The sequence below is a fragment of the Coregonus lavaretus genome, assembly GCF_964263955.1.
Source record: "Coregonus lavaretus genome assembly, chromosome: 3".
In the NCBI taxonomy this organism is placed as follows: Eukaryota; Metazoa; Chordata; class Actinopteri; order Salmoniformes; family Salmonidae; genus Coregonus; species Coregonus lavaretus.
Window position 1 is genome coordinate 55,487,353 of NC_139990.1, and position 25,875 is coordinate 55,513,227.

At 44.3% G+C, this 25,875-nt stretch overlaps 2 protein-coding genes and 1 long non-coding RNA gene across 3 annotated transcripts; all 3 read left to right on the forward strand.

The window, feature by feature from the left end:
* The first annotated feature begins 803 nt into the window (after positions 1–803).
* Positions 804–12,630, forward strand: LOC311116476. Its single transcript, XR_014611427.1, has 3 exons — positions 804–874; positions 12,381–12,401; positions 12,581–12,630. It is a non-coding gene; the product is annotated as an uncharacterized lncRNA (long non-coding RNA).
* A 3,079-nt stretch (positions 12,631–15,709) lies between these two features.
* Positions 15,710–18,491, forward strand: LOC311116432 (TYRO protein tyrosine kinase-binding protein-like; the record flags this gene model as incomplete). Its single annotated transcript, XM_084157414.1, has 5 exons — positions 15,710–15,755; positions 17,677–17,697; positions 17,865–18,011; positions 18,107–18,171; positions 18,316–18,491. 5 exons carry the CDS (start codon positions 15,710–15,712, stop codon positions 18,370–18,372), a joined length of 336 nt encoding a protein of 111 aa, XP_084013540.1. The 3' UTR covers positions 18,373–18,491.
* A 3,558-nt stretch (positions 18,492–22,049) lies between these two features.
* Positions 22,050–24,795, forward strand: LOC311108089 (sialoadhesin-like; the record flags this gene model as incomplete). The annotated part of the gene is made up of 5 exons (XM_084150730.1): positions 22,050–22,098; positions 22,320–22,670; positions 23,015–23,272; positions 23,483–23,752; positions 24,500–24,795. The coding sequence occupies 5 exons, from the start codon at positions 22,050–22,052 to the stop codon at positions 24,793–24,795; spliced, it is 1,224 nt and encodes a 407-aa protein (XP_084006856.1).
* Positions 24,796–25,875: the final 1,080 nt, after the last annotated feature.

The following is a 25,875-nucleotide window of genomic DNA, read 5'->3' on the forward strand; positions in this document are numbered from 1 at the left end:
ACAGGGGAGGAGGAGTGGGAGGAGCAGAGAAACCTGTCATTATTTAAAAGTGAAAACTCCTAGCAAGCCCTAGTGAAAGATAGTAACTGATCATCGTAGAAGGTCCTGTAGATACGTTTATGTTGAGGTAAGATCATTCTGTTTACAATGTATTCTTTAGTTTATTCTGGTTAACTTTTTACTTGGAGTGTTGTTTCCATAGCACTCCACTAAAAGACACATGTTGAAATGTTTTTCTCAATTCAGATTATTTGATTGATATGTGTTACATTTTAACTCGGTCAATTCAGATTTTTGAATTGAATGATACATTTTTTGTTCAACTCCATTATTTAAAAAATAATTTCACATCTGTTTAGCATATCCAACTGTTATTTTTTGGGAGGAATATACAACTTTTTATCAGCCAGTCCTATCTTCACAATTGCAAATACACTGAAACTTTTTTAATGAACACCCACAACCATATGTGACTCATTCTTATGTAGGTGACCTTTCCGAAGGACATTTTCTGTGGAAAAAAGTTTAGAGTCAAGCTGTTCTACTTCTGTTCCACTGAAATGGCAGTCAGATGTGTATGCCTTCTGTTTATTGACAAGGTGGACGCAAGGGAACCAATACAACAACCAGGGATTCAGAGTAGTTTGTGTTCCCACGTGAAACCCATGCAGCTCATATAATGTTGGTGTAAACATTGATGCTTCAATAAACCAAATGTCTTCTTGTGTGGTGACTTTACATTTCTCCATAGGGATATTGTGTTGTTAAATGCAGACCCAAATGATGTTAATGGTATTGTATATTGTACGGTGGTAATCACAGAAAATGGCAGACAATGCAGCATTGCTGATGGTTCTCTTCCTTTGCCTCTGTGGTAAGTGATGTGATGAACGTTCACACCTATATTCACAACCCTATCTGAATTGATGTGTGTGTATGTATATATATATATACAGTGGGGAAAAAAAGTATTTAGTCAGCCACCAATTGTGCAAGTTCTCCCACTTAAAGAGATGAGAGAGGCCTGTAATTTTCATCATAGGTACATGTCAACTATGACAGACAAAATGAGAAAAAAAAATCCAGAAAATCACATTGTAGGATTTTTAATGAATTTATTTGCAAATTATGGTGGAAAATAAGTATTTGGTCAATAACAAAAGTTTCTCAATACTTTGTTATATACCCTTTGTGTCACGATCGTCGGGAACAGAGGACCAATGCGCAGCGTTGAATGCAAACATATTTATTAACTCTGAAGGATAACACGAACAAAAACGATAACGTGACAGTCAACGGTCTAACACAAACCAACTAGAACAAGATCCCACAACAACTGTGGGAAAACAGCCTGTATAAATATGGTTCCCAATCAGAGACAACCAGCACCAGCTGACACTCGTTGCCTCTAATTGGGAACCAATCTGGCCAACATAGAAATGCAACTACTAGATAAACAAATGAAACGCACACCCTGGCTCAACATACAAGTGTCCCCAGAGCCAGGGCGTGACAGTACCCCCCCCCTAAAGGCGCGGACTCCGACCACGTCAACTAAATACCACAGGGGAGGGACCGGGTGGGCACTCCGCCTTGGCGGCGGATCAGGCTCCGGGCCTGATCCCCACTCCCTCTCCAACCCCCCAAAGTACCCCTGGTCCGGTCTGGCCCCGCTGACCGGAGCTGGACTGCACACTGGTGGAGCGGATTGCTCTAGCTCCGGCGTGAAGCAGCTGACCGGTGCCGGACCAGGCACCGGTGGAACAGGCACGGGCCGTGCCGGACTGACGACGCGTACCATAGGCTTGGTGCGGGGAGCAGGAGCGGGCCGGACCGGACTGGCGACGCACACCACTGGCTTGGTGTGGGGAACAGGCACGGGCCGTGCCGGACTGACGACGCACACCACTGGCTTGGTGTGGGGAGCAGGAGCGGACCGGACCGGGCTGGCGACGCACACCACTGGCTTGGTGTGGGGAACAGGCACGGGCCGTGCCGGACTGACGACGCACACCACTGGCTTGGTGTGGGGAGCAGGAGCGGGCCGGACCGGGCTGGCGACGCGCACCATAGGCTCGGTGCGGGGAGCAGGAACAGGCCGGGCCGGGCTGGCGACGCGCACCATAGGCTCGGTGCGGGGGGCAGGAACAGGCCGGGCCGGGCTGGCGACGCGCACCATAGGCTCGGTGCGGGGAGCAGGAACAGGCCGGGCCGGGCTGGCGACGCGCACCACAGGCTCGATGCGAGGTACAGGAACAGGCCGGACCGTACTGGGGACACACACCACTGGCCCTATGCAGGGATCAGGAACGGGCCGGACCGGACTGGTAACACACCCCAGTACCTCTCACCGTGCCTCCACACTTTCCCTCTCCTCTGTGACCAGTGGCCCCCTTAACCTGGCGGCCTCCTCTGCACACCCGCTGGACCGCTCCATCGCGGCCTCCTGCTGCCCCGTCGTCCACGGCGTGAGCCCCCCCCCCCCCTAAAAAATGTCTGGGGGTCTCTCCTCCCCGTGGGCCAGGCCTCTATAGTTCTCGCCCAACTCTCGCTCTTCTGCTTCCAACTCCAGCCATTCTGCTCTTCATTTGGCTTGACCCAGTCGAGACTCTTCCTCCACTGTTCCCAAGTCCACCCTCTCTGCTCTTCACTAGGCTTGACCCAGTCGAGGCTGCCACGGAGATCTGCTAGCAATTCCCCTGGCGATGGCTCCTGGACACGCTGCTTGGTCCAGTTTTGGTGGGATCTTCTGTCACGATCGTCGGAAACAGAGGACCAATGCGCAGCGTTGAATGCAAACATATTTATTAACTCTGAAGGATAACACGAACAAAAACGATAACGTGACAGTCAACGGTCTAACACAAACCAACTAGAACAAGATCCCACAACAACTGTGGGAAAACAGCCTGTATAAATATGGTTCCCAATCAGAGACAACCAGCACCAGCTGACACTCGTTGCCTCTGATTGGGAACCAATCTGGCCAACATAGAAATGCAACTACTAGATAAACAAATGAAACGCACACCCTGGCTCAACATACAAGTGTCCCCAGAGCCAGGGCGTGACACTTTGTTGGCAATGACACAGGTCAAATGTTTTCTGTAAGTCTTCACAAGGTTTTCACACACTGTAGCTGGTATTTTGGCCCATTCCTCCAAGCAGATATCCTCTAGAGCAGTGATGTTTTGGGGCTGTCGCTGGGCAACACGGACATTCAATTCCCTCCAAAGATTTTCTATGGGGTTGAGATCTGGAGACTGGCTAGGCCACTCCAGGACCTTGAAATGCTTCTTACGAAGCAACTCCTTCGTTGCCCGGGCGGTGTGTTTGGGATCATTGTCATGCTGAAAAACCCAGCCACGTTTCATCTTCAATACCCTTGCTGATGGAAGGAGGTTTTCACTCAAAATCTCACGATACATGGCCCCATTCATTCTTTCCTTTACACGGATCAGTCGTCCTGGTCCCTTTGCAAAAAAACAGCCACAAAGCATGATGTTTCCACCCCCATGCTTCACAGTAGGTATGGTGTTCTTTGGATGCAACTCAGCATTCTTTGTCATCCAAACACGAAGAGTTGAGTTTTTACCAAAAAGTTCTATTTTGGTTTCATCTGACCATATGACATTCTCCCAATCCTCTTCTGGATCATCCAAATGCACTCTAGCAAACTTCAGACGGGCCTGGACATGTACTGGCTTAAGCAGGGGGACACGTCTGGCACTGCAGGATTTGAGTCCCTGGCGGTGTAGTGTGTTACTGATGGTAGGCTTTGTTACTTTGGTCCCAGCTCTCTGCAGGTCATTCACTAGGTCCCCCCGTGTGGTTCTGGGATTTTTGCTCACCGTTCTTGTGATCATTTTGACCCCACGGGGTGAGATCTTGCGTGGAGCCCCAGATCGAGGGAGATTATCAGTGGTCTTGTATGTCTTCCATTTCCTAATAATTGCTCCCACAGTTGATTTCTTCAAACCAAGCTGCTTACTTATTGCAGATTCAGTCTTCCCAGCCTGGTGCAGGTCTACAATTTTGTTTCTGGTGTCCTTTGACAGCTCTTTGGTCTTGGCCATAGTGGAGTTTGGAGTGTGACTGTTTGAGGTTGTGGACAGGTGTATTTTATACTGATAACAAGTTCAAACAGGTGTCATTAATACAGGTAACGAGTGGAGGACAGAGGAGCCTCTTAAAGAAGAAGTTACAGGTCTGTGAGAGCCAGAAATCTTGCTTGTTTGTTATTGACCAAATACTTATTTTCCACCATAATTTGCAAATAAATTCATAAAAAATCCTACAATGTGATTTTCTGGATTTTATTTTCTCATTTTGTCTGTCATAGTTGACGTGTACCTATGATGAAAATTACAGGCCTCTCTCATCTTTTTAAGTGGGAGAACTTGCACAATTGGTGGCTGACTAAATACTTTTTTTCCCCACTGTATATATAATGTGTGTGTGTGCGTGTGTGTGTGTGTGTGCATGCGTGTGCCTGCACCCTTGCAAACATACAAGGTGGTCCCACACAGGAAAATAAGACCACAAAGCAGTTTAGTTAAACAGAAACTAAACTGCAGCCTCTATTGGTGTTCTACATGTAGGCTTCTCACCCTCAGACATTCTAGTGAAATAGGAAACATTGTTTTTACTGAAGCTATATGTGTACAGTATACACTGAGTATATCAAACATTAGGAACACCTCCTAATATTGAGTTGCACTGCCCCCTTTTGATTTAGAATTTTAAGACCCCTTGAAGTATCCCCCCCAAAATATGAATAAATTATTTAATGAACAATTATTTTGGGCTTTACTGCTATTAGATCATACAAACGCATTGAATAACAGTCACTACATGGAACAACAGATAGTCCCCCAAAAAAAATCAAAGTGAAGTTTGGTCTGAAGTGTCTGTCCTATATCTGAGAGATACACTACATGGCCAGAATTATGTGGACACCCCTTCAAGTTAGTGGATTCGGCTATTTCAGCCACACCCGTTGGTGAAAGGTGTATAAAAACGAGCACACAGCCATGCAATCTCCATAGAGAAACATTAGCTGTAGAATGGCCCGTACTGAAGAGCTCAGTGACTTTCAACATGGCACCGTCATAGGATGCCATCTTTCCAACAAGTCAGTTAGTCAAATTTCTGCCCTGCTAGAGCTGCCCCGGTCAACTGCAAGTGCAGTTATTGTGAACTGGAAACATCTAGGAGCAACAACGGCTCAGCTGCAAAGTGGTAGGCCACACAAGCTCACAGAACGGGACTGCCAAGTGCTGAAGCGTGTGGCGTGTACAAATCATCTGTCATCGGTTGCAACACTCACTACCGAGTTCCAAACTGCCTCTGGAAGAAACGTCAGCACAATAACTGTTCGTCGGGAGCTTCATGAAATGGGTTTCCATGGCTGAGCAGCCAAACACAAGCCTAAGATCACCATGGCAATGCCAAGCGTCGGCTGGAGTGGTGTAAAGCTTGCCGCCATTGGACTCTGGAGCAGTGGAAGCGCGTTCTCTGGAGTGATGAATAACGCTTCACCATCTGGCAGTCCGATGGACGAATCTGGGTTTGGCGGATGCCAGGAGAATGCCACCTGCCCGAATGCATAGTGCCAACTGTAAAGATTGGTGGAGGAGGAATAACGGTCTGGGGCTGTTTTTCATGGTTTGGGCTAGGCCCCTTAGCTCCAGTGAAGGGAAATCTTAACACTAAAGCATACAATGACATTCTAGACGATTCTGTGCTTCCAACTTTGTGGAAACAGTTTGGGGAAGGCCCTTTTCTGTTTCAGCATGACAATGCCTGTCACGCTCGTCGTAATGAGTGGACCAAGGCGCAGCGTGAAATGCGTACATCTTTTATTGAGTACTATTAACAATAACAAAACAACAAAACGAAACGTGAAGTCCTCGGTCATAAACACAAACCTACACGGAACAAGATCCCACAAAAGACAAGTGCAAAACAGGCTGCCTAAGTATGGTTCCCAATCAGAGACAACAAGCCACAGCTGCCTCTGATTGGGAACCACCCCGGCCAACATAGAAACACATGAACTAGAACAAGAACATAGAACACTAAACATAGAAACTAACACCCTGGCTCAACATATAATAGTCCCCAGAGCCAGGGCGTGACAGTACCCCCTCCCCCAAAGGCGCGGACTGCGACCGCGCCAACTAAACCCAACAGGGGAGGGGCCGGGTGGGCATTCCGCCTCGGAGGCGGATCCGGCTCCGGGCGTGACCACCACTCTCTAGCAAACCCCCGTAGCGCCCCTGGTCTGGTCTGGCCCTGCTGGCTGGAGCTGGACTGGACATCGGTGGAGCGGATTGCTTAGGCTCCGGTGTGGAGCAGCTGACCGGTACCTGACCAGGCACCGGTGGAACAAGCACGGGCTGTGCCGGACTGACGACGCGCACCACTGGCTTGGTGCGGGGAGCAGGAACAGGCCGGGCCGGGCTGGCGACGCGCACCACTGGCTTGGTGCGGGGAGCAGGAACGGGCCGGACCGGGCTGACGACGCGCACCACTGGCTTGGTGCGGGGAGCAGGAACGGGCCGAACCGGGCTGACGACGCGCACCACTGGCTTGGTGCGGGGAGCAGGGACGGGCCGGACCGGGCTGACGACGCGCACCACTGGCTTGGTGCGGGGAGCAGGAACGGGCCGGACCGGGCTGACGACGCGCACCACAGGCTTGGTGCGAGGGGCAGGAACAGGCCGGGCCGGGCTGGCGACGCGCACCACTGGCTTGGTGCGAGGGGCAGGAACAGGCCGGGCCGGGCTGGCGACGCGCACCACAGGCTTGGTGCGAGGGGCAGGAACAGGCCGGGCCGGGCTGGCGACGTGCACCACTGGCTTGGTGCGAGGGGCAGGAACAGGCTGGGCCGGGCTGGCGACGCGCACCACTGGCTTGGTGCGAGGGGCAGGAACGGGTCGGGCCGGACTGGGAACACGCACCACTGGCTTGGTGCGAGGGGCAGGAACAGGCCGGGCCGGGCTGGCGACGCGCACCACAGGCTTGGTGCGGGGAACAGGAACAGGCCGGGCCGGGCTGGCGACGCGCACCACAGGCTTGGTGCGGGGAATAGGAACAGGCCGGACCGGGCTGTGGAGACGGACTGGAGGTCTGGAGCGAAGAGCTGACACAACCCGTCCTGGCTGAATGCCTATTTTTACACACTCTGTGTGAGGCATCAGCACAGGATGTACAGGGCTGTGTACTCGTACTGGCACTACAGCACGTGGCACTGGCGCAGGATATCCGGGACCGAGGAGGGGTACTGGAGGCCACGAGCGTTGAGCCGGCACACTCCGTCCTGGCTGCATGCCCACCTTAGCACGACACGTGCGTGGTGCTAGCACAGGACGTACAGGACTGTGCCGGACCACTCGCGGCACAGTACGCAGCTCCGCATACCTTGGAACCTGCCCAGTCTCACGCTGCCTAGCCTGAGTACGGGGAGTTGGCTCTGCTCTACCTCTAGGCTCCGCCAACCTCCCTTCCAGCCCCCCAAACCCGGTGGCCTCCTCTCCTAATCCACAAACTCGCCCTGTAGCTGCCTCCAGCAGCCCCGTCGTCCATGCCGTGTGCCCCCCCAAAAAATTTTATTGGGGTTGCCTCTTGCGTGTCCGACGTCGGCACGGTTGGTGCTGCTGCTCATCTCTATGGCGCGCCTCCACCGTCTCCTCCCACGGACGGCGATCCATTCCGGCCTGGATTTCCTCCCAAGTCCAGGATCCCTGCACGTCCAAGATCTCCTCCCAAGTCCAGGCTGTCTGCTCCTGGACACGCTGCTTGGTCCTGTTATGGTGGGATCTTCTGTCACGCTCGTCGTAATGAGTGGACCAAGGCGCAGCGTGAAATGCGTACATCTTTTATTGAGTACTATTAACAATAACAAAACAACAAAACGAAACGTAAAGTCCTCGGTCATTAACACAAACCTACACGGAACAAGATCCCACAAAAGACAAGTGCAAAACAGGCTGCCTAAGTATGGTTCCCAATCAGAGACAACAAGCCACAGCTGCCTCTGATTGGGAACCACCCCGGCCAGCATAGAAACACATGAACTAGAACAAGAACATAGAACACTAAACATAGAAACTAACACCCTGGCTCAACACATAATAGTCCCCAGAGCCAGGGCGTGACAATGCCCCCGTGCATAAAGCGAGGTCCATACAGAAATGGTTTGTCGAGATCAGTGTGGAAGAACTTGACTTGCCTGCACAGAGCCCTGACCTCAACTCCATCATACACCTTTCGGATTAAATGGAATGGCAACTGCAAGCCAAGCCTAATCACCCAACATCAGTGCCCGACCTCACTGACGCTTTTGTGGCTGAATGGAAGCAAGTCCCCACAGCAATGTTCCAACATTTAGTGGAAAGCCTTCCCAGAAGAGTGGAGCCTGTTATAGCAGCAAAGGGGGGACAAACTCCAGGTTAATGCCCATGCTTTTTGAATGAGATGTTCGACAAGAAGGTAGCATTTTAATTGTTGTGTTTTAAAAACTTTATTTAACTCTTTATTTTTGGTACTAAACAGTCTTCATATATATAGTACCAGTATAAAAAAGGTTGGACACACCTACTCATTCAAGGGTTTTTCTTTATTTTTACTATTTTCTACATTGTATAATAATAGTGAAGACATCCAAACTATGAAATAACACATATGGAATCATGTAATAACCAAAAAAGTGTTTAACAAATCTAAATATATTTTAGAATTTAGATTATTCAAAGTAGCCACCCTTTGCCTTGATGACAGCTTTGCATACTCTTGGCCTTCTCTCAACCAGCTTCATCTGGATTGCTTTTCCAACAGTCTTGAAGGAGTTCCCACATATGCTGAGCACTTGTTGGCTGCTTTTCCTTCATTCTGCGGTCCAACTCATCCCAAACCATCTCAATTGGGTTGAGGTCGGGGGATTGTGGAGGCCAGGTCATCTGATGCAGCACTCCATCACTCTCCTTCTTGGTCAAAGAGCCCTTACACAGCCTGGAGGTGTGTTGGGTCATTGTCCTGTTGAAAAACAAATGATAGTCCCACTAAATGCAAACCAGAAGGGATGGTGTTTCACTGCAGAATGCTGTGGTATCCATGCTGGTTAAGTGTACCTTGAATTCTAAATACATCACTGACAGTGTCACCAGCAAAGCACCATCACACCACCTCCTCCATGCTTCACGGTGGGAACCACACATGCGGATATCATCCATTCACCTACTCTGCATCTCATAAAGACACGGCGGTTGGAACCAAAAATCTCAAATTTTGACTCATCAGACCAAAGGACAGATTTCCACCGGTCTAATGTCCATTGCTTGTGTTTCTTGTCCTTTAGTAGTGGTTTCTTTGCAGCAATTCGACCATGAAGGCCTGATTCACACAGTCTCCTCTGAACAGTTGATGTTGAGATGTGTCTGTTACTTGAACTCTGTGAAGCATTTATTTGGGCTGCAATTTCTGAAGCTGATAACTCTAATGAACTTATCCACTGCAGCAGAGGTAACTCTGGGTCTTCCTTTCTTGTGGCGGTCCTCATGAGAGCCAGTTTCATCATAGGGTTTGATGGTTTTTGCGATTACACTTGAAGAAACTTTCAAAGTTCTTGACATTTACCAGATTCACTGACCTTCATGTCTTAAAGTAATGATGGACTGTTATTTCTCTTTGCTTATTTGAGCTGTTCTTGCCATAATATGGACTTGGTCTTTTACCAAATAGGGCTATCTTCTGTATACCAACCCTACCTTGTCACAACAACTGATTGGCTCAAATGCATTTTTCCTAAAATTAACTTTTAACAAGAAACACCTGTTAATTGAAATGCATTCCAGGTGACTACCTCATGAAGCTGGTTGAGAGAATGTGTGCAAAGCTGTCATCAAGGCAAAGGGTGGCTAATTTGAAGAATCTCAAATGTAAAGTATATTTTGACTTTTTTGGTTACTACATGATTCCATATGTTATTTCATAGTTTTGATGTCTTCACTATTATTCTACAATGTAGAAAATAGCAAAAATATAGAAAAACCCTGGAATGAGTAGGTGTGTCCAAACATTTGACTGATACTGTACAGTCATGGTCAAAAGTTTTGAGAATGACACAAGTATTGGTCTTCACAAAGTTCGCTGCTTCAGTGTTATAAGATATTTTTGTCAGATGTTACTATAGTATACTGAAGTATAATTACAAGCATTCCATAAGTGTCAACGGCTTTTATTGACAATTACATTAAGTTTATGCAAAGAGTCAATATTTGCAGTGTTGACCCTTCTTTTTCAAGACCTCTGCAATCCGCCCTGGCATGCTGTCAATTAACTTCTGGGCCACATCCTGACTGATGGCAGCCCATTCTTGCATAATCAATGCTTGGAGTTTGTCCGAATTTGTGGGTTTTTGTTTGTCCACCCGCCTCTTGAGGATCGACCACAAGTTCTCAATGGGATTAAGGTCTGGGGAGTTTCCTGGCCTTGGACCCAAAATGTCGAGGTTTTGTTCCCCGAGCCACTTAGTTATCACTTTGCCTTATGGCAAGGTGCTCCATCATGCTGAAAAAGGCATTGTTCGTCACCAAACTGTTCTTGGATGGTTGGGAGAAGTTGCTCTCGGAGGATGTGTTGGTACCATTCTTTATTCATGGCTGTGTTCTTAGGCAAAAATGTGAGTGAGCCCACTCCCTTGGCTGAGAAGCAACCCCACACATGAATGGTCTCTGGATGCTTTACTGTTGGCATGACACAGGACTGATGGTAGCGCTCACCTTGTCTTCTCCGGACAAGGTGTTTTCCGGATGCCCCAAACTATCGGAAAGTTACTTTACCCCAGTCCTCAGCAGTCCAATCCCTGTACCTTTTGCAGAATATCAGTCTCTCCCTGATGTTTTTCCTGGAGAGAAGTGGCTTCTTTGCTGCCCTTCTTGACACCAGGCCATCCTCCAAAAGTATTTGCCTCACTGTGCGTCCAGATGCACTCACACCTGCCTGCTGCCATTCCTGAGCAAGCTCTGCACTGGTGGTGCCCCGATCCCGCAGCTGAATCAACTTTAGGAGACGGTCCTGGCGCTTGCTGGACTTTCTTGGGCGCCCTGACACCTTCTTCACAACAATTGAACCTCTCTCCTTGAAGTTCTTGATGATCCGATAAATGGTTGATTTAGATGCAATCTTACTAGCAGCAATATCCTTGCCTGTGAAGCCCTTTTTGTGCAAAGCAATGATGACAGAATGCATTTCCTTGCAGGTAACCATGGTTAACAGAGGAAGAACAATGATTTCAAGCACCACCCTCCTTTTAAAGCTTCCAGTCTGTTATTCCAACTCAATCAGCATGACAGAGTGATCTCTAGCCTTGTCCTCGTCAACACTCTCACCTGTGTTAACGAGAGAATCACTGACATGATGGCAGCTGGTCCTTTTGTGGCAGGGCTGAAATGCAGTGGAAATGTTTTTTTGGGATTATGTTCATTCTCATGGCAAAGAGGGACTTTGCAATTAATTGCAATTCATCTGATCACTCTTCATGACATTCTGGAGTATATGCAAATTGCCATCATCAAAACTGAGGCAGCAGACTTTGTGAAAATTAGTATTTGTGTCATTCTCAAAACTTTTGACCACGACTGTACTTCCATAAATGTTTTCAACTGGTACCGGGGGAATTTCAGACAAGTCATTGTGAGGCCTGTGGGCATCCTAGAACAAAACAACTGACTTGTGCGTATTTGTGAGAGTCTCACCGTTCCACAGAGGGGTCATACTAGTGTGTAGCCCAAACTGTTCGGACGCTACAGACAGAAGTTGGCAGATCGGCTGTCCCGACCTCAGACGAGTCCCACTTGTGGGGGTCGTAGAGCAAAACAGAGAACAGAGTCTCTTCTTTCCATAGAGGGTTCATAATTGTTTGTAGACCAAACTGTTCGGACGCTACTGACGATTTTGTGAGAAGTCCAATTTTCGGGATGTCTCATGGTCTGACATACACCGCTCTAGCTCGCACCTTTCACCGCAAATGCAGAAGTGCAACATAGGCTGAGGTGGTGGATTAAGACGAATCCAATGCAAAAAAAAAAAATGGATATCTCTAGCTTTAACTGATGTTTTTTTTGGAGATGTTTTTATTATGCTAATTGGATTTCTGCTGGGCGTGGATTTGACCTTAGGGGTTAAACTTTCTCCTCCCCTTCATCTACACTGATTGAAGTGGATTTAACAAGTGACATCAATAAAGGATCATAGGTTTCACCTGTATTCAGCTGGTCAGTCTGTCATGGAAATAGCAGGTGTTCTAAATGTTTTTTACACTCAGTGTATAATAGAATTACACTGATAATGATCTCTTTCTCATTTGTCTCCTCAAGAAAAGGTTGTGGCTGATCCAGGTACAAGTATGTATCATGATTAACACATATCATAACATCAGGACTGAGAGACACAAATTCTATATTTTTCACACACTGGAGACCAAAATAATCATATTTCCTATTCCTTTTCACCCATCCCACTCTTGTCCTCTGTCCCCTCTCATCTATTTTCTCTATTATTCACCCACCTCTACCAGATAACCCGTCCTGCTACAGGATCGAGCCTGGCACCATGGCTGGCATCATCGTTGGAGACGTGATCCTGACCATTGCCATTGTCATTGTCACATACCACTGTGCCAGCCGACGCAGACGTCGAAAAGAGAGGGGTAAAGTGCCATGCAGAGTTTTTTCATGAACATAATATTTCTCTACTGCTTCCATTGGATCATGGGCCTCTGTCCTATGCCCACTATGAGCAATATTATAGGTCACAGTATTATACTTATGAAAGTTTAACTTCCCCCTTTTCTTGTCATGGTTCCTGCATCCCTGCCAAGATTCTGTTGCTTCCCTTGTATCCTCATTCTAGAATTTGAACAGCTCTATAATATTCAAGTTAACCCCTTAGACTCTGTAACACATGTACTGTTTATTAAGTGCTTAAAAAACATAATCAATTACCATCAGTCAACTGTAAATCATTAAATATCACTAGTATTTTGTATGTAAGAATATGTTTGAGAGCTCTCTCTCTCTCAATTCAATTCAATTCAATTCAATTTCAATTTCAATTTCAATCTCTCTCTCTCTCTCTCTCTATATATATATATATATATATATATATATATATATATATATATATATATATATATATATATCTCTAGCTGATGAAGTCTACATGAATGTCAGGGCAAACTGCAAAATCTAAGAATCCTCAGAAAGCACCAGAATATATATTTGTATATACTGTGCGATCTAGTTTTTCATCATGTCTGTCAAGACATTCCAGTGATTTGAAGTGTCTCAATGAACTGCTATTCCCTGCCACCTCCTGGTGAAAACTCAAATCTACACATTCAGAAGTAAGAAATCACACTGAAATTTGAATTATTTCAAGATTTACTCAAATAAAAAGGTAAAACACGTACACAACTTTGTGTTGACCAAGTTAGTATAAAGATGTACAGGAGGCTCAAAGCCACGATAAGCCTGTGTAGAGTATTATGTATGTGGTTTAGATGGTCATCTGTCCTGTCCATGTCTCCTATGAGGTTTAATACTGACCAAGTCAAAGAGGCCCACACACACTACACTTGGTTCTCAGACACTTTGTATCTCTGAACCATCTGTCTGATCTCTCTCTCTCTCTCTCTCTCTCTCTCTCTCTCTCTCTCTCTCTTTTTCTCTCTCTGTCTCACACACTGTCCTTGTTTCATAATGTGTCCCGTCTGTGGACCACAATGGAAATAAGTCGCAGACTTTTTTGAGTTTATCCTCGATGATTCTTAATCAAGTGCATAATTTTGTGTATGTACCTTGTTTTAAAATGATCAAATAAACAAACAAAAAATGTAATGCCCAGTTCAATAATAATATACTCAAAAATCTTAAGCATGTAGAAAAAAGCAGTAGGAACATCTCTGTGATTTTGTATTTTAATCATAAATATAGATTTGAGAAGAAGAAGCATGCTATATGTGAATGAGTGTACACGGAATTTCCCTACATCCCTCATCCTAAAATAACAATGTTGTTGCCTGAGATCCTTTTTGACCAGCGCCATAGAAATTGTTTTTATGAATGTCCAGTGTGTAGGCCTATAGTAGTTTCCCTACTCAACTCTGAGCTAAAAGCACTTTGAATGTAAAGTGCCATGGACATCCCTCTGCCCCTGGTATGATATTGTATGATGTTTGTCTCTGTGGTACACTCTGAAATGTTGACTCTGAGTTGACCGTTGATTTCCATCCACTGTATCTTTTATAGCTAGGCTACTTTAAGTCCCTAATGTAGGGAGGTGTTTATTGTGCCGACAGGGTAAGCTATCATTTCAGATGAACTTGTGGTTGAGAGAACCAGGCTTGGCTAGAGCTGCTGTCAGGTGTTGGGAACCACAGCCTACAGAAAACCACAGGTCATATTAGAAAGAAGAAAAAACTGCCGATCTGCAGGACGCTGAGCGGAAAAGGTCTAGTGTGGGCGCCATGGTAATAAGCAAGGCCTTTGTCAGAAACAAATAGCGAAGCTGACATCCGTCGTCCACAATTAGCAGAAGAGGACAACACTGTCTGCTGAGATCTGGGTTCTTTATCTGTCAGATAACACTGTAGGATGACAAATAAATGTCTATGATGAATGTCAATATTTGTCTAAAAATGTGTCTCTGTCCTTTCCATTTTCTCTAAACTGTTGATTTGAACTGTTAATTGATTCACTGAAAAAATCTGAAAAGTGAAGCTCACAAAGTGTTCAGTTGACCCATCACAGTAATGTATGAGGTGTGTAGAGGCTTCTCCTCATGTTGATAGGCTAGGTGATTTCCTGAGCTGGTGTGAGTCTAACCACTAAAAGTCAGAAGTAAAACCACTTACTGACTTCTCTGGTATTGGCCTGACCTACCATTCAGGGATATTAGGTTCCGTTTGTATTTTTAAGAAATGGGTTTAGACACATGCCTGCCTCACTGGCCCCCAGAAATGGCAGACTATACCAGCATTGTATGAAGACAATATTGGTATACATTACAATACAGTAACAGTAGCTGCTACTAATAGAACACTATATAGCCTCAAAACATAGTCAAAACTATCATTTTTATATCCTGGCTTGTCAGTCCTTGCATCCATAGCAATGTCTATGAATTTGAGTGGTTCTCCAGCCGCATCCCTCAGCTTTTTGCTGAAACAGGCAGGGAGGATTTTTTTGTTATTGTTTCAACTGCTGATTGCTGCTTTAAGTATAAATCTAAATGAATAGAAGTACTTCAGGAGGGTGAAAAAGTTATACTGGGAGAGTGGTTTTTAATATTTGAGCCACTGACAATGGCTTGTCTTCTCAAAACGACATGAATGTTATCAAACTGTGTGAGCTGACGTGTGTAGAGACAGACAGTTCAACACTCATGTGGACATGACATCACAGGGGCAGAAACAGAAACTCACTCACTGGCTTCCTAGTCAGTCTGCTCCCCCTTCGCTCTCTCACACACAGACACACAGTTACCGGACACACAGACCACTGTCTCTAACACTCCTACGGTTTACATACTACCTTGTCTGTTTTGCTGGCTCTACCACAGAGTCATTGGGGACAGATTACCTTGGACAAAGCACAGGGACCCGGAGCCTTAGACCTCTCATCTCCCTAGTAGGACCAAGCTAAAAATGGGCAAGGCCTTCTGTATCGTGGCTTCCCTGAAAGGAATGTTTGGTAAGTGGCTCTACATGTGGTCATATTGTCGACAAACTATCTGTTGATAAGTAACTGCATGCTAAGGTTATGGTTAGGTTTAGAATAAGGGTTAGGGTAAGGGGTAAGTTTAAGGTTAGGATAAGGGTTAAGGTTAGGTCTAGGGTTAGGGTTAGTAAATAGTTAGTTGACGTGTTACTGATCAAGTGTTACCCTTGACCGTTATGTTTTCAAGTTACTGAGTTTACCTGTTTTTAAATAGTCTTCGTTAGTGATGATTCTGATAATAGAGTTTCTCTACACAACATAATATGTATCATAGGAATAACAGGACTGTGGTTGGGAAGTCAGAGGCTTTATAGAGGCATCCCTAGTTGTAAATTATGTGGTTAACTGTGTGGATAAAAGTCAACATTGTGCTGTCCTCTTCAATGACCTGTCAAAGGCTTTCGATACTGTTGATCACTCACTGCTAAGTCAGAGGCTTTCCTCAATTGGCCTAGACTAGGCTGAATGTAACTGGTTTAAAAATTATTTGACAGAGCTCAATGTATATCTACTGATGGTGTTAAATCAGGTTTCCTGGATATTATGAAAGGTGTCCCGCAGGGGTCGATTCTGGATCCTGTACTTTTTACTTTAAATTCTCTAAAACAATTATGGAGGCGGCTTATGGTGGAGAAATTAACATTAAATTATCTGGCAACAGCTCTGTTGGACATTCCTGCAGTCAGCATACCAATTGCACGCTCCCTCAAAACTTGAGACATCTGTGACAAAACTGCACACTTTAGAGTGGCCTTTTATTATCCCAAGCACAAGGTGCACCTGTGTAATGATCATGCTGATTAATCAGCTTCTTGATATGCCACACCTGTCAGGTGGATTGATTATCTTGGCAAAGAAGAAATGCTCACTAACAGGGATGTACATTTGAGAAAAATAAGCTTTTCTGTGTGTATGGAACATTTCTGGGATCTTTTATTTCAGCTCATGAAACACTTTACATGTTGCGTTTATATTTTTGTTCACTATAGTTAAGAAGCTGAGAATAGAAAGACAGAAATAGGTCCTGCCTCTCGCTAAATAGTGAAAAGCAGATTATTCAGTCGACGTTCCTATCGGTCCTAGACTATGGCGACATCATCTATACGAACGTAGCTGCCACTTCATTGAAGCAATTAGATGCAGTGTATCATAGCGCACTGCGCTTTATTACGGGCGACAATTTTAGTACTAATCACTGCATTCTCTACTGGAAAGATGGTTGGCCCTCTTTGATGTCACGTATGTTGATACATTACTATGGTTTCATTTATAAAGCCCTTTGACAAAAAGTCCCACTGTACCAAACATCATTACTAAACTATAGACATAGAAGTTACCACACCTGGTCTCATCGATGGCTATCTCTGGAAATCCCTTTGATCTCTACTGAGTTAGGTATTTGTGGAACAATCTTCAAAATGTTCTTAAATTTGATGTTCTGGTGCCTCTAGGGCAATTCAGAAAGCTGATTGAGGACCTTATTACTGATGAATGTGTTTGTTTTTTATGACCATGTTTTTCTTCCTGCTTGTATTTTGTGTTTTAGATTTTGATGTGTGTAAGTCAGTAGTTAATATTTTCTAAAGAACACATATCTAGTGTTAGAATTAGTTTGACTAAACAAATTATAATTATAGCTGAAATAGAGTCTATATGTTGACTTTTTGAAGTGTATGTTTGTGTGAGTTGGTATGTGTATACTGGGGGTGAATTTCCAAGAAATCTACCCAAAAAGAAGAAGTGTCCTTTTTACAGAGTTTTTTCACCTGCATAGGAGTCATTCAAGAGATATTATACAGTACATGTTCTGTTGTCTGCTTTTTAAGTGAATTACCAATCCCTTCACTTATATTGCTATTTTCTTTCTTGATCCTTGATCTCTCTTTTCTTTCAGGTCCTGCTGAAGGAGAACAAGGTATTTGGCTGCTGTTGATAACATAAACGATTTTTGTAATAATTGAGACCAAGTGCTTAACTTTAACCACTCTTTATACTATTTCAACTCATCCTATATCCCAAAACTCTTGTGCCAAAACTCATGTTTTGACTATGGTCAGTAAGCAGAACGCTCTCTCTCTCCAGACTGTGGCCACTGCTATCAGATAGACATGGGGGCAGTGGTGGGCATCATCGCCTGTGACATCATCCTGACCCTCCTCATCGCGCTAGCCGTGTTCTGTTTTGCTACCTTCCGGAAGAAGAGGCGTCAACAAGAGTCCCGACTGGAGGGTGAGAGGTGTGTGTGTGTGTGTGTGTGTGTGCGCACTTGCTTGCTTGCATCCTCCACCCATCCCTAACCCCTCCTGTTTGCCATCTCTCTTCAGGTAAAGGGAAAACACTCACAGCATCAAAGAGGAAGACAGTAGAAATCACAGAGTCTCCCTACCAGGTACAGAGGCACTAACCATAGTAGAGCAAAGGCCTCAAAGCATACAGAATGTACATTTACATGGAGTAACTGTTAATGGCTGGTGTGATACTCTTATGATTCTTTCCCTGTTGAATTGTTTTATTTTTGCCTTTACTGTTGTAGGAGCTGCATGGAATTCAGTCAGACGTGTACAGTGATCTCCAACAGTTTCGGAAATGAGACTACATTTTTGGACAGGACTGCATGTATCATGCTGCCTGGTGCTTAAATCTGACAAGGACGGAACTTTGCACATCTGGGATTTATATTCATACTCATCTCCTTACTGTTATCTTTCAACTTTTGTGTGTCTGTCTAATTGTACAGTTAATAGAATAGCATAAGACACATTCAAGAGATATTGTATATATTTTACATACATTTACCTGTTTGTTTGATTAATAGGGTACCTTTTATAGTGTTGTTTTTGTATTATTTACATGCAATTTTATTGCATTATACATCTGTTTTATTTGACATAATTAAATAATTTCAGTTGAATAATAGGGTTATTTTATTATATGTTTCATAAGCACATCATTTGTATATTGCCAGAAACAGTTTATGGAAGCCCCATTAATATTGCCCACAGGATGTTGGTGGCACCTTAATTGGGGAGGACGGGCTCGTGGTAATGGCTGGAGCCGGGTAGGTGGAATGGTTTCAAACACATGGTTTCTATGTGTTTGATGCCATTCCATTAGCTCCGTTCCAGACTTTTTTATGAGCTGTCCTCCCCTCAGCAGTCTCCACGGATATTGCCTATTATTAATATTAGTCATATGATCTGAAAAACTATTAGTCAACTGGGATGAAAAACTTCCAGGAGATATTGTCAGTTGATTTTCTGTCTGCTCCCTGTTAGTCATAAGCTGGAGTCCCTTACTCACCTAACACCAGGGTTGTGGTCAATTCATAATAATGTGAAGAAAAAAAATACTGTACATCCTCTTTGAAAATAATAAGAAATTAATATGAATGGGACTATTAATAATTGCCTATGCCTGGAATGTGTTAGTCTGGCTGACACGGAGGACTTCGAGTTAGGTGTCAACCAGACTAGGATGTGTCCCTCAATTATTTTAAATAAAATAAAATAAAAAGATTTAGGAGCTCGTCGCTGTTTATTGTATTGGTTAGGCGGCTACATATCAAATGTATTGTGCATTGCTTTTATTCACAACTAAAACATGTCTCCATATCTAAAATAAACATTAACAAAACTTTTTGATGAATGAAATTCCTTGCACCACATTTTTAGACCTACTTCAGATGTGTTTAAATCTTGAATTAATTGCATCTTTCTAATACTGACATATTTACGTAGGTTGTATAATCAAGTAACATATCTCATCAAAACAAAGACACCTCTGTTAGTCACATATTTGCCCTTAATGTAGGGTTGGTGAGTTGTAAACAATGGATCGCGTGTCAGCAGCAGGAAATTGATTGCGCTGCGATATTTGACTGCGCAGTCACTGGAACCGGAGTAAAGTTTCACTTAATAGATTAATAGACCAGGCTGGTCTCATAGACTAGTCACCACATAGTAAACAAAAATCTGGTACACTGAAATTAGTATGTTAAGTTTGGTATGGTTACAAAAGTATAACACAAACGTCTAGCAACCGATGGACAACTTTAGCATTTGAACTAATTAGCAACTACTTACTACCTTTTAGCTACTTTGCAACTATTTAACATGTTAGCTAACCCTTCCCCTACCCCTAACCTTAACCCTTTAACCTAAATCATAACCCTAATCTTAACCGGTGGTGTCGTGCTATTTTGTTAGGTGAGGGAGCACAAAAATAAAATGTAAATTATGTAATAATTTCCTCAATCAAAGTTTGTACTGACAGATGTAGCCAATTGAATAGCCTATCATTATAGAATATGCATAAAATGCATCCTCCAATTGCAACATCTGGCTATGCCCACACATATTGTTTCAAGAACATTTTCTATTTTTAATACCATCAAATCATCTCTGTCAATCGTGAATGATAATTCTTCATGTTTTACCAGTGAAACATCCTAACTGCTTCTCCATGCCAATCATTTGATTGATCTCAATCAGTTTCATGGGAGTATGCATTTCGATCTTCTTGAATTACTGTTTCTAAGTGAAATAGAGCATATGGTGTTAATAAACTATTAGCCTTTCTTGTATTTTGTTTCAATCAATATATATATATCCTGCCTAGTGACGCACTCTGTTGGGTTTGGACACATTATAATTTTTGGGGGACTATTCAGCTTCAACTATCTATTCTAAAATCTCATTAGAAATGAGGAGGTATTCTTTGTGTAACAGTAACATTATAGGCCTACTATGCTATAGTATTATATTCTGTTCTGTTATGTAAAATGCAAATTCATAATTATGTGATCTTGCTAGACATTGATTCAGCTTTGATCTAACTACTAAACGAGCACCATCGTGAGAAGTGATAATCTTCTATTTGTAATAATAATATTAATAAGTGATGAGTATGACCATTAGGCATAGGCAACAGATCTTGATGAGATGGCATTTTAAGCGATTGGAGAGCCTTTCATGGTGTTGAAAGGACACCGCCAGGATCGCACAATTATGTTAAAGACGTTAAACCAACCTGTGGTGCTGGAGGATAGCTGAAACATAGCTCTGCCATTTGGCCAGTTCAGGAACAAACAATAATTATCTTTCAGTAGGCCTTTAGCCTAATAGGCGTGTGACTATGTGGTATAGCTATTTGTAGGCTATAGCCAAATGTAAATACAAACATATAGTGGTCACATATCGTTCTGGGTTGCACTGCGCAAGAGGGGGTCCTTGGAGTCTTATGAAAATCGAGGCAGACTCACTGTGATTTTAGATTTTTTTCAATGTTCTGATTGGCCAAAGTGGTCAAGCATCCGACAGGCCTCTGCAGTAAACAAACATAGCCTATATTTCTTCATAATTCTCGACAACACCATAGAGAAGACAGGGAAGAAACCACCATTTACCTACCTCTAGGCTGTTATACATATTTATTTGGTTTGTCACAGAATTTTACTGGGAATTAAATCGAATTCATTTAGAATTTATCAGAATTAATTTTCCAGAAATACTTTTACCAGCTCCATGTATTCTCAAATTGCAAAAAGTGAGGGAGCGCCTCTCCTCTATACTCCGGCAGCACTACACCTTAACCCTAACCTTAACCCTTAACCCTAACCACTTACCTAGCTTATGTTAGCCACCTAGCTAATGTTAGAGTTAGCCACCTAGCTAATGTTAGCCACAACAAATTGGAATTCGTAACATACATATTGCAAATTTGTAAAAACATATTGTGCAAAATTGCAATTTGTAACATATCATATAAATTGTAATTCGTAACATATCATAATTCGTAACATATAATATAAAATGGATGATGTACAACCACAAATGAATACATACCATACCAAACCTAATGTACTCATTTAGTGAGCTGGTTTTCGTTTACTTTGTTACGTCTACCACTGAGTCCAGGTTGCATAGTCGGAGCAAAGGCGGGTTGTTGAGGAGAGCTGGGCAGGAGCATGATTCGACAGGGTTAGAGGTGATGGACAGAGACTCAAGACTGACCCGTTTCCGCCTACTCTTCTATCTTATCCTAGGTTAGGTCAGCCTCCCAAACAAAGTCCGCGACCTGCGTCCTCATAATAAAAGACACCGACTGACATCCCTGGCTACTCTGTGAGAGACGAGGACAAGGACACCTGGCGAGGTGGGTCAAAATTATGTTGATGCTGATCGTTGCTTTCATTCCTTCTGTTCACTCGTATCCATTTTCACTCTCTGACTCTGGTTGAATTTGACTTTGTAGGGCTCGTGCTGAGACATGTTGACAGTTGCGCTTGCATTGAGCGTCATCCTCACTGCTTTACCAGGTAACCGCATAACACAACTTATTGCACCGTAGTTACTGGCATTTGATTAACTGGCACTTCAGTAGCCTATAGCCTATTTCTGTGCTTATACTTCTGAAGTTACCCAGGTGTCCTTGCATTGCACACAGGTTATTTATATGGTATTGATCTGTCAGACAGGCAATCAGCAGCAGGCAGCACACATTATTGGCTTCATCAGTAATGTTTGTGTTTTCTTCCAGGCTCTGGGGGTAGTAAGTGGACCATATCCTTCACCAGGAGAGAGATCTGTGTCTGGGCTGGGACCACTGTCACTCTCCCCTGTTGGTATGACTACCCATCAGGACACACTGTCAGGAGGGTGATGTGGTTCAGGGTCTCTGGTCGGAGGGAGTTTGCCCACCACTCTGACTCCAGCTTGGTTAGCATGTCTTATAGAGGAAGGACAAAGTATACAGGCAGCCATAAAAGCTGTGGGATCCAGATCACCAATGTGAAGCTCGGCGATGCTGGACAGTACCACTTCAGGTTTGAGACAGACCACCCACAGGGACGATGGACCTCCCCGGACACCGTCTCGCTCTCTGTCACAGGTCAGTCATCTAACCTGCATATCAAAACAACTTTTGTAATTTTGGTTCATTTGATTACATCTCTATAAGATTACATCTCCATGTTAATCTGTGCTTGAAATGCATACATTGTAGTATGTCATGGAGCATTTCCATTGACATTTACCACGTTCACTGTGATACATGCTTCTCCGAGCCACAATTATTCCAGGAAGGACACAGTAACTGTCTCTAATACACACAGCTGTTCAGGCTATATCAACGCCTTACGTCAAACCACATAGGTATATAATATTAGGTAAATTAAACAGAGTCATATTCGTTGAATGCTGTCCCAGATTCCTCTCTGTCTGTGTTGTTCCCAGAGCTTCAGGTTCAGGTCCATCCTGCGAGGACAGCCAACATGTTTGGGTCAGGAGAGACAGTGTACCTGGGCTGTATAGCCAGAGGCTGTGCTGCAGCAGGGAGGAGTCTTGCGCTCTACAGGAACGGCATCAACCTGGGATCACCTGAAAAGTGGCTGACCATCTACAACTTTGACAGCCAGCACGCTGGTGCCTACACCTGTCGCCCAATCCCCCCACAGAATGTCCAGTCTCCGCCGCTGGCCTTGGCTCTGGGACGTGAGTAGTGTTTATGTGTGATTACTCAGTAACTACTGAATTTTGATTTGACATTTGAATTTTCATGACCTTATAGGATTCAGTTAGTATTTACTTTTCTATCTCTCTCTGTCTCTCCTATCCATCTTCCTATTTCCTTTTCTTCTTTCCATTCTCTTCCCCTCTCTCTCTCCCCATTCACTCTCCCCAACTCTCCCTATCTCACCCTAGATGCTCCTCGTTCCACAGTGATTGAGGTGAGTCCCATGGGTGTGGTAGTGGAGGGGGGCTCTGTGACTATGACCTGCAGCAGCAGTGGGGCTCCGGCGGTGGAGAGCTATGCCTGGTTTAAGGACAGGGAGAGTGGCAGCATTCCAGACAGCTTCAGACCCCAGCTCCACCTGAAGAGGGTGTCCCACACCGACCGGGGAGAGTACTTCTGTGTGGTACGCAACCCACTTGGTACAGAGAGGTCCAAACCAGTCCTGCTCAATGTCACATGTAAGGGCCTGGTTGTTGGTATCTATACATGTCTATACATTATCAGTGCTTATTTGGTGTCTAACATTAGCCCTTGGTCATGACTCTCAGTCCCATTGCATTACACATGGGAGTCATTGGACGAAGGTGTCTCCAGTACGTGGGAGTTTTGTTAAGAGCCCTGACGCTCGGTCTGAGCATTGACACGCATTGCTTGCGGTACGGTTTTGGAAGCAGTTGATACCATTGAATTAGAATTCTAGTTCTATGGTCAATACAACAATTACTGTATAACTAGTGATTGTTATATGGTCAAGCCTTAAGTATGAAAAATGTATGCACTCGCTCTGGATAAGAGCGTCTGCTAAATGACTAAAATGTAATATTACGTTATTGCCTTCTATAGAAACAAAATGTATATTACTGTTGTAAAGATTTAACATCTATTCATTTTTCACATGACCAAGTGCCAAACTGCCAGTAGTTCATGACACTGTCTGTGAGGGTAGTCTGGGCCAATCATGATTGGGTAATATGTTTATTTTGGCAACTATGGGGGCATCATTTGTCACAAGGCCTACAACAGGAAGTTACAGTTCACTTTCCACAATGTCCAGATTTAGAACGTCTCATGACTAAGAGTGTTGACAAGGGCATTTTGACTTCTTAAATTGTCACAGCATAACTCTACTTTTCGTACCTGCAATTTACGTTAATACTCTGCCAAACGAATACATCATAACAATAATGTATTGTTTTGTTGTCCAGACACTCCAAAGAGCACCAAGGTGTTGGTCAGTCCAGCAGGAGACATCAAGGAAGGCTACTCTGTCAACCTGAGCTGCAGCAGCAAGGCCCACCCCCCAGTGGACCGCTACGCCTGGTTCAAGATCATGGGGAGTCAGACTTGGGCCAAAGGGTCAACACAGAACCTCTCCTTCTCCAGCGTCCGCTCACAGAACGGAGGACAGTACTCCTGCACGGCCTGGAACCAACACGGACAGGAGAGCTCCCCTGTTGTCACCCTGGCCGTTCTCTGTAAGTGGAACAACAATGTACAGTAGTCTCCTGTTCTGTTCAAATATTTTTTATTGAACACACACAAGAATGGTGTATAGGTATGAAAGACATGTGTACAGTTCTGATCTAAACATAAGAGAACAGACATGAACAACAAGACCCAGAGTTCTGGACATAAAACAAATATTACAAAACACGACATACAGAACAGGGACAGGTAGAAAGAAAAAGGGTAGATGTAACCCCCCCACTTATACCCCCCTTTATCCCCCCCCCCCATTCCACCCTATTCCCCTCCCGACTGCTCGAGTGTCGGGGCCAGCACACGCTGCCCAAAGGTGTATATAAATATGACAATTGAGAGTGCGTTAAAAAGTACAAATTCACAGCACCGACTGGTCCAGGTAAGAGAGGAAAGGCTGCCAGATTTGATCAAATGTTGATAATTTATTGTTCAGAATATATCTAATTCTTTCTAAGTGTACAGTTTTTGCCACTTCGCTGAGCCATAATTTGGTAGAGGGCGCTTCCCTCCTTTTCCAAAACAACAAGATTAATTTTTTTGCCGAGATGAGTGTAGTCTCCTGTTCAAGTAATATTCAAATAATGGCTGGCTGGTCGCTGTTCTGAATTGTTGTCTGGATGCAGCAGATATAACACTGTAGCTGATAATGTTATGAAACTGTCAGAGGAAATCTGATAATGGTTCCTGACCGCACACTGTAAATTGATGAAAATACTGTGGTCATTTTGCAAGCACTTCTATTCCAAGAGAGAGATATAGTGTACACTGAGTGTACAAAACATTAGGAACACCTTCCTACTATTGAGTTGCACCCCTTTTCAGCCTCAATTTGTCGGGCCATGGACTCTACAAGGTGTCGAAACCATTCCATAGGGATGCTGGCCCATGTTGACTCCAATGCTTCCCACAGTTGTGTCAAGTTGGCTGGATGTTCATTGGGTGGTGGACCATTCTTGATACACACGGGAAACTGTTGAGCGTGAAAAACCCAGCAGCGTTGCAGTTCTTGACACACTCAAACCGGTGCGCCTGGCAACTACTACCATACCCTGTTCAAAAGGCACTTAAATATTTTGTCTTGCCCATTCACCCTCTGAAT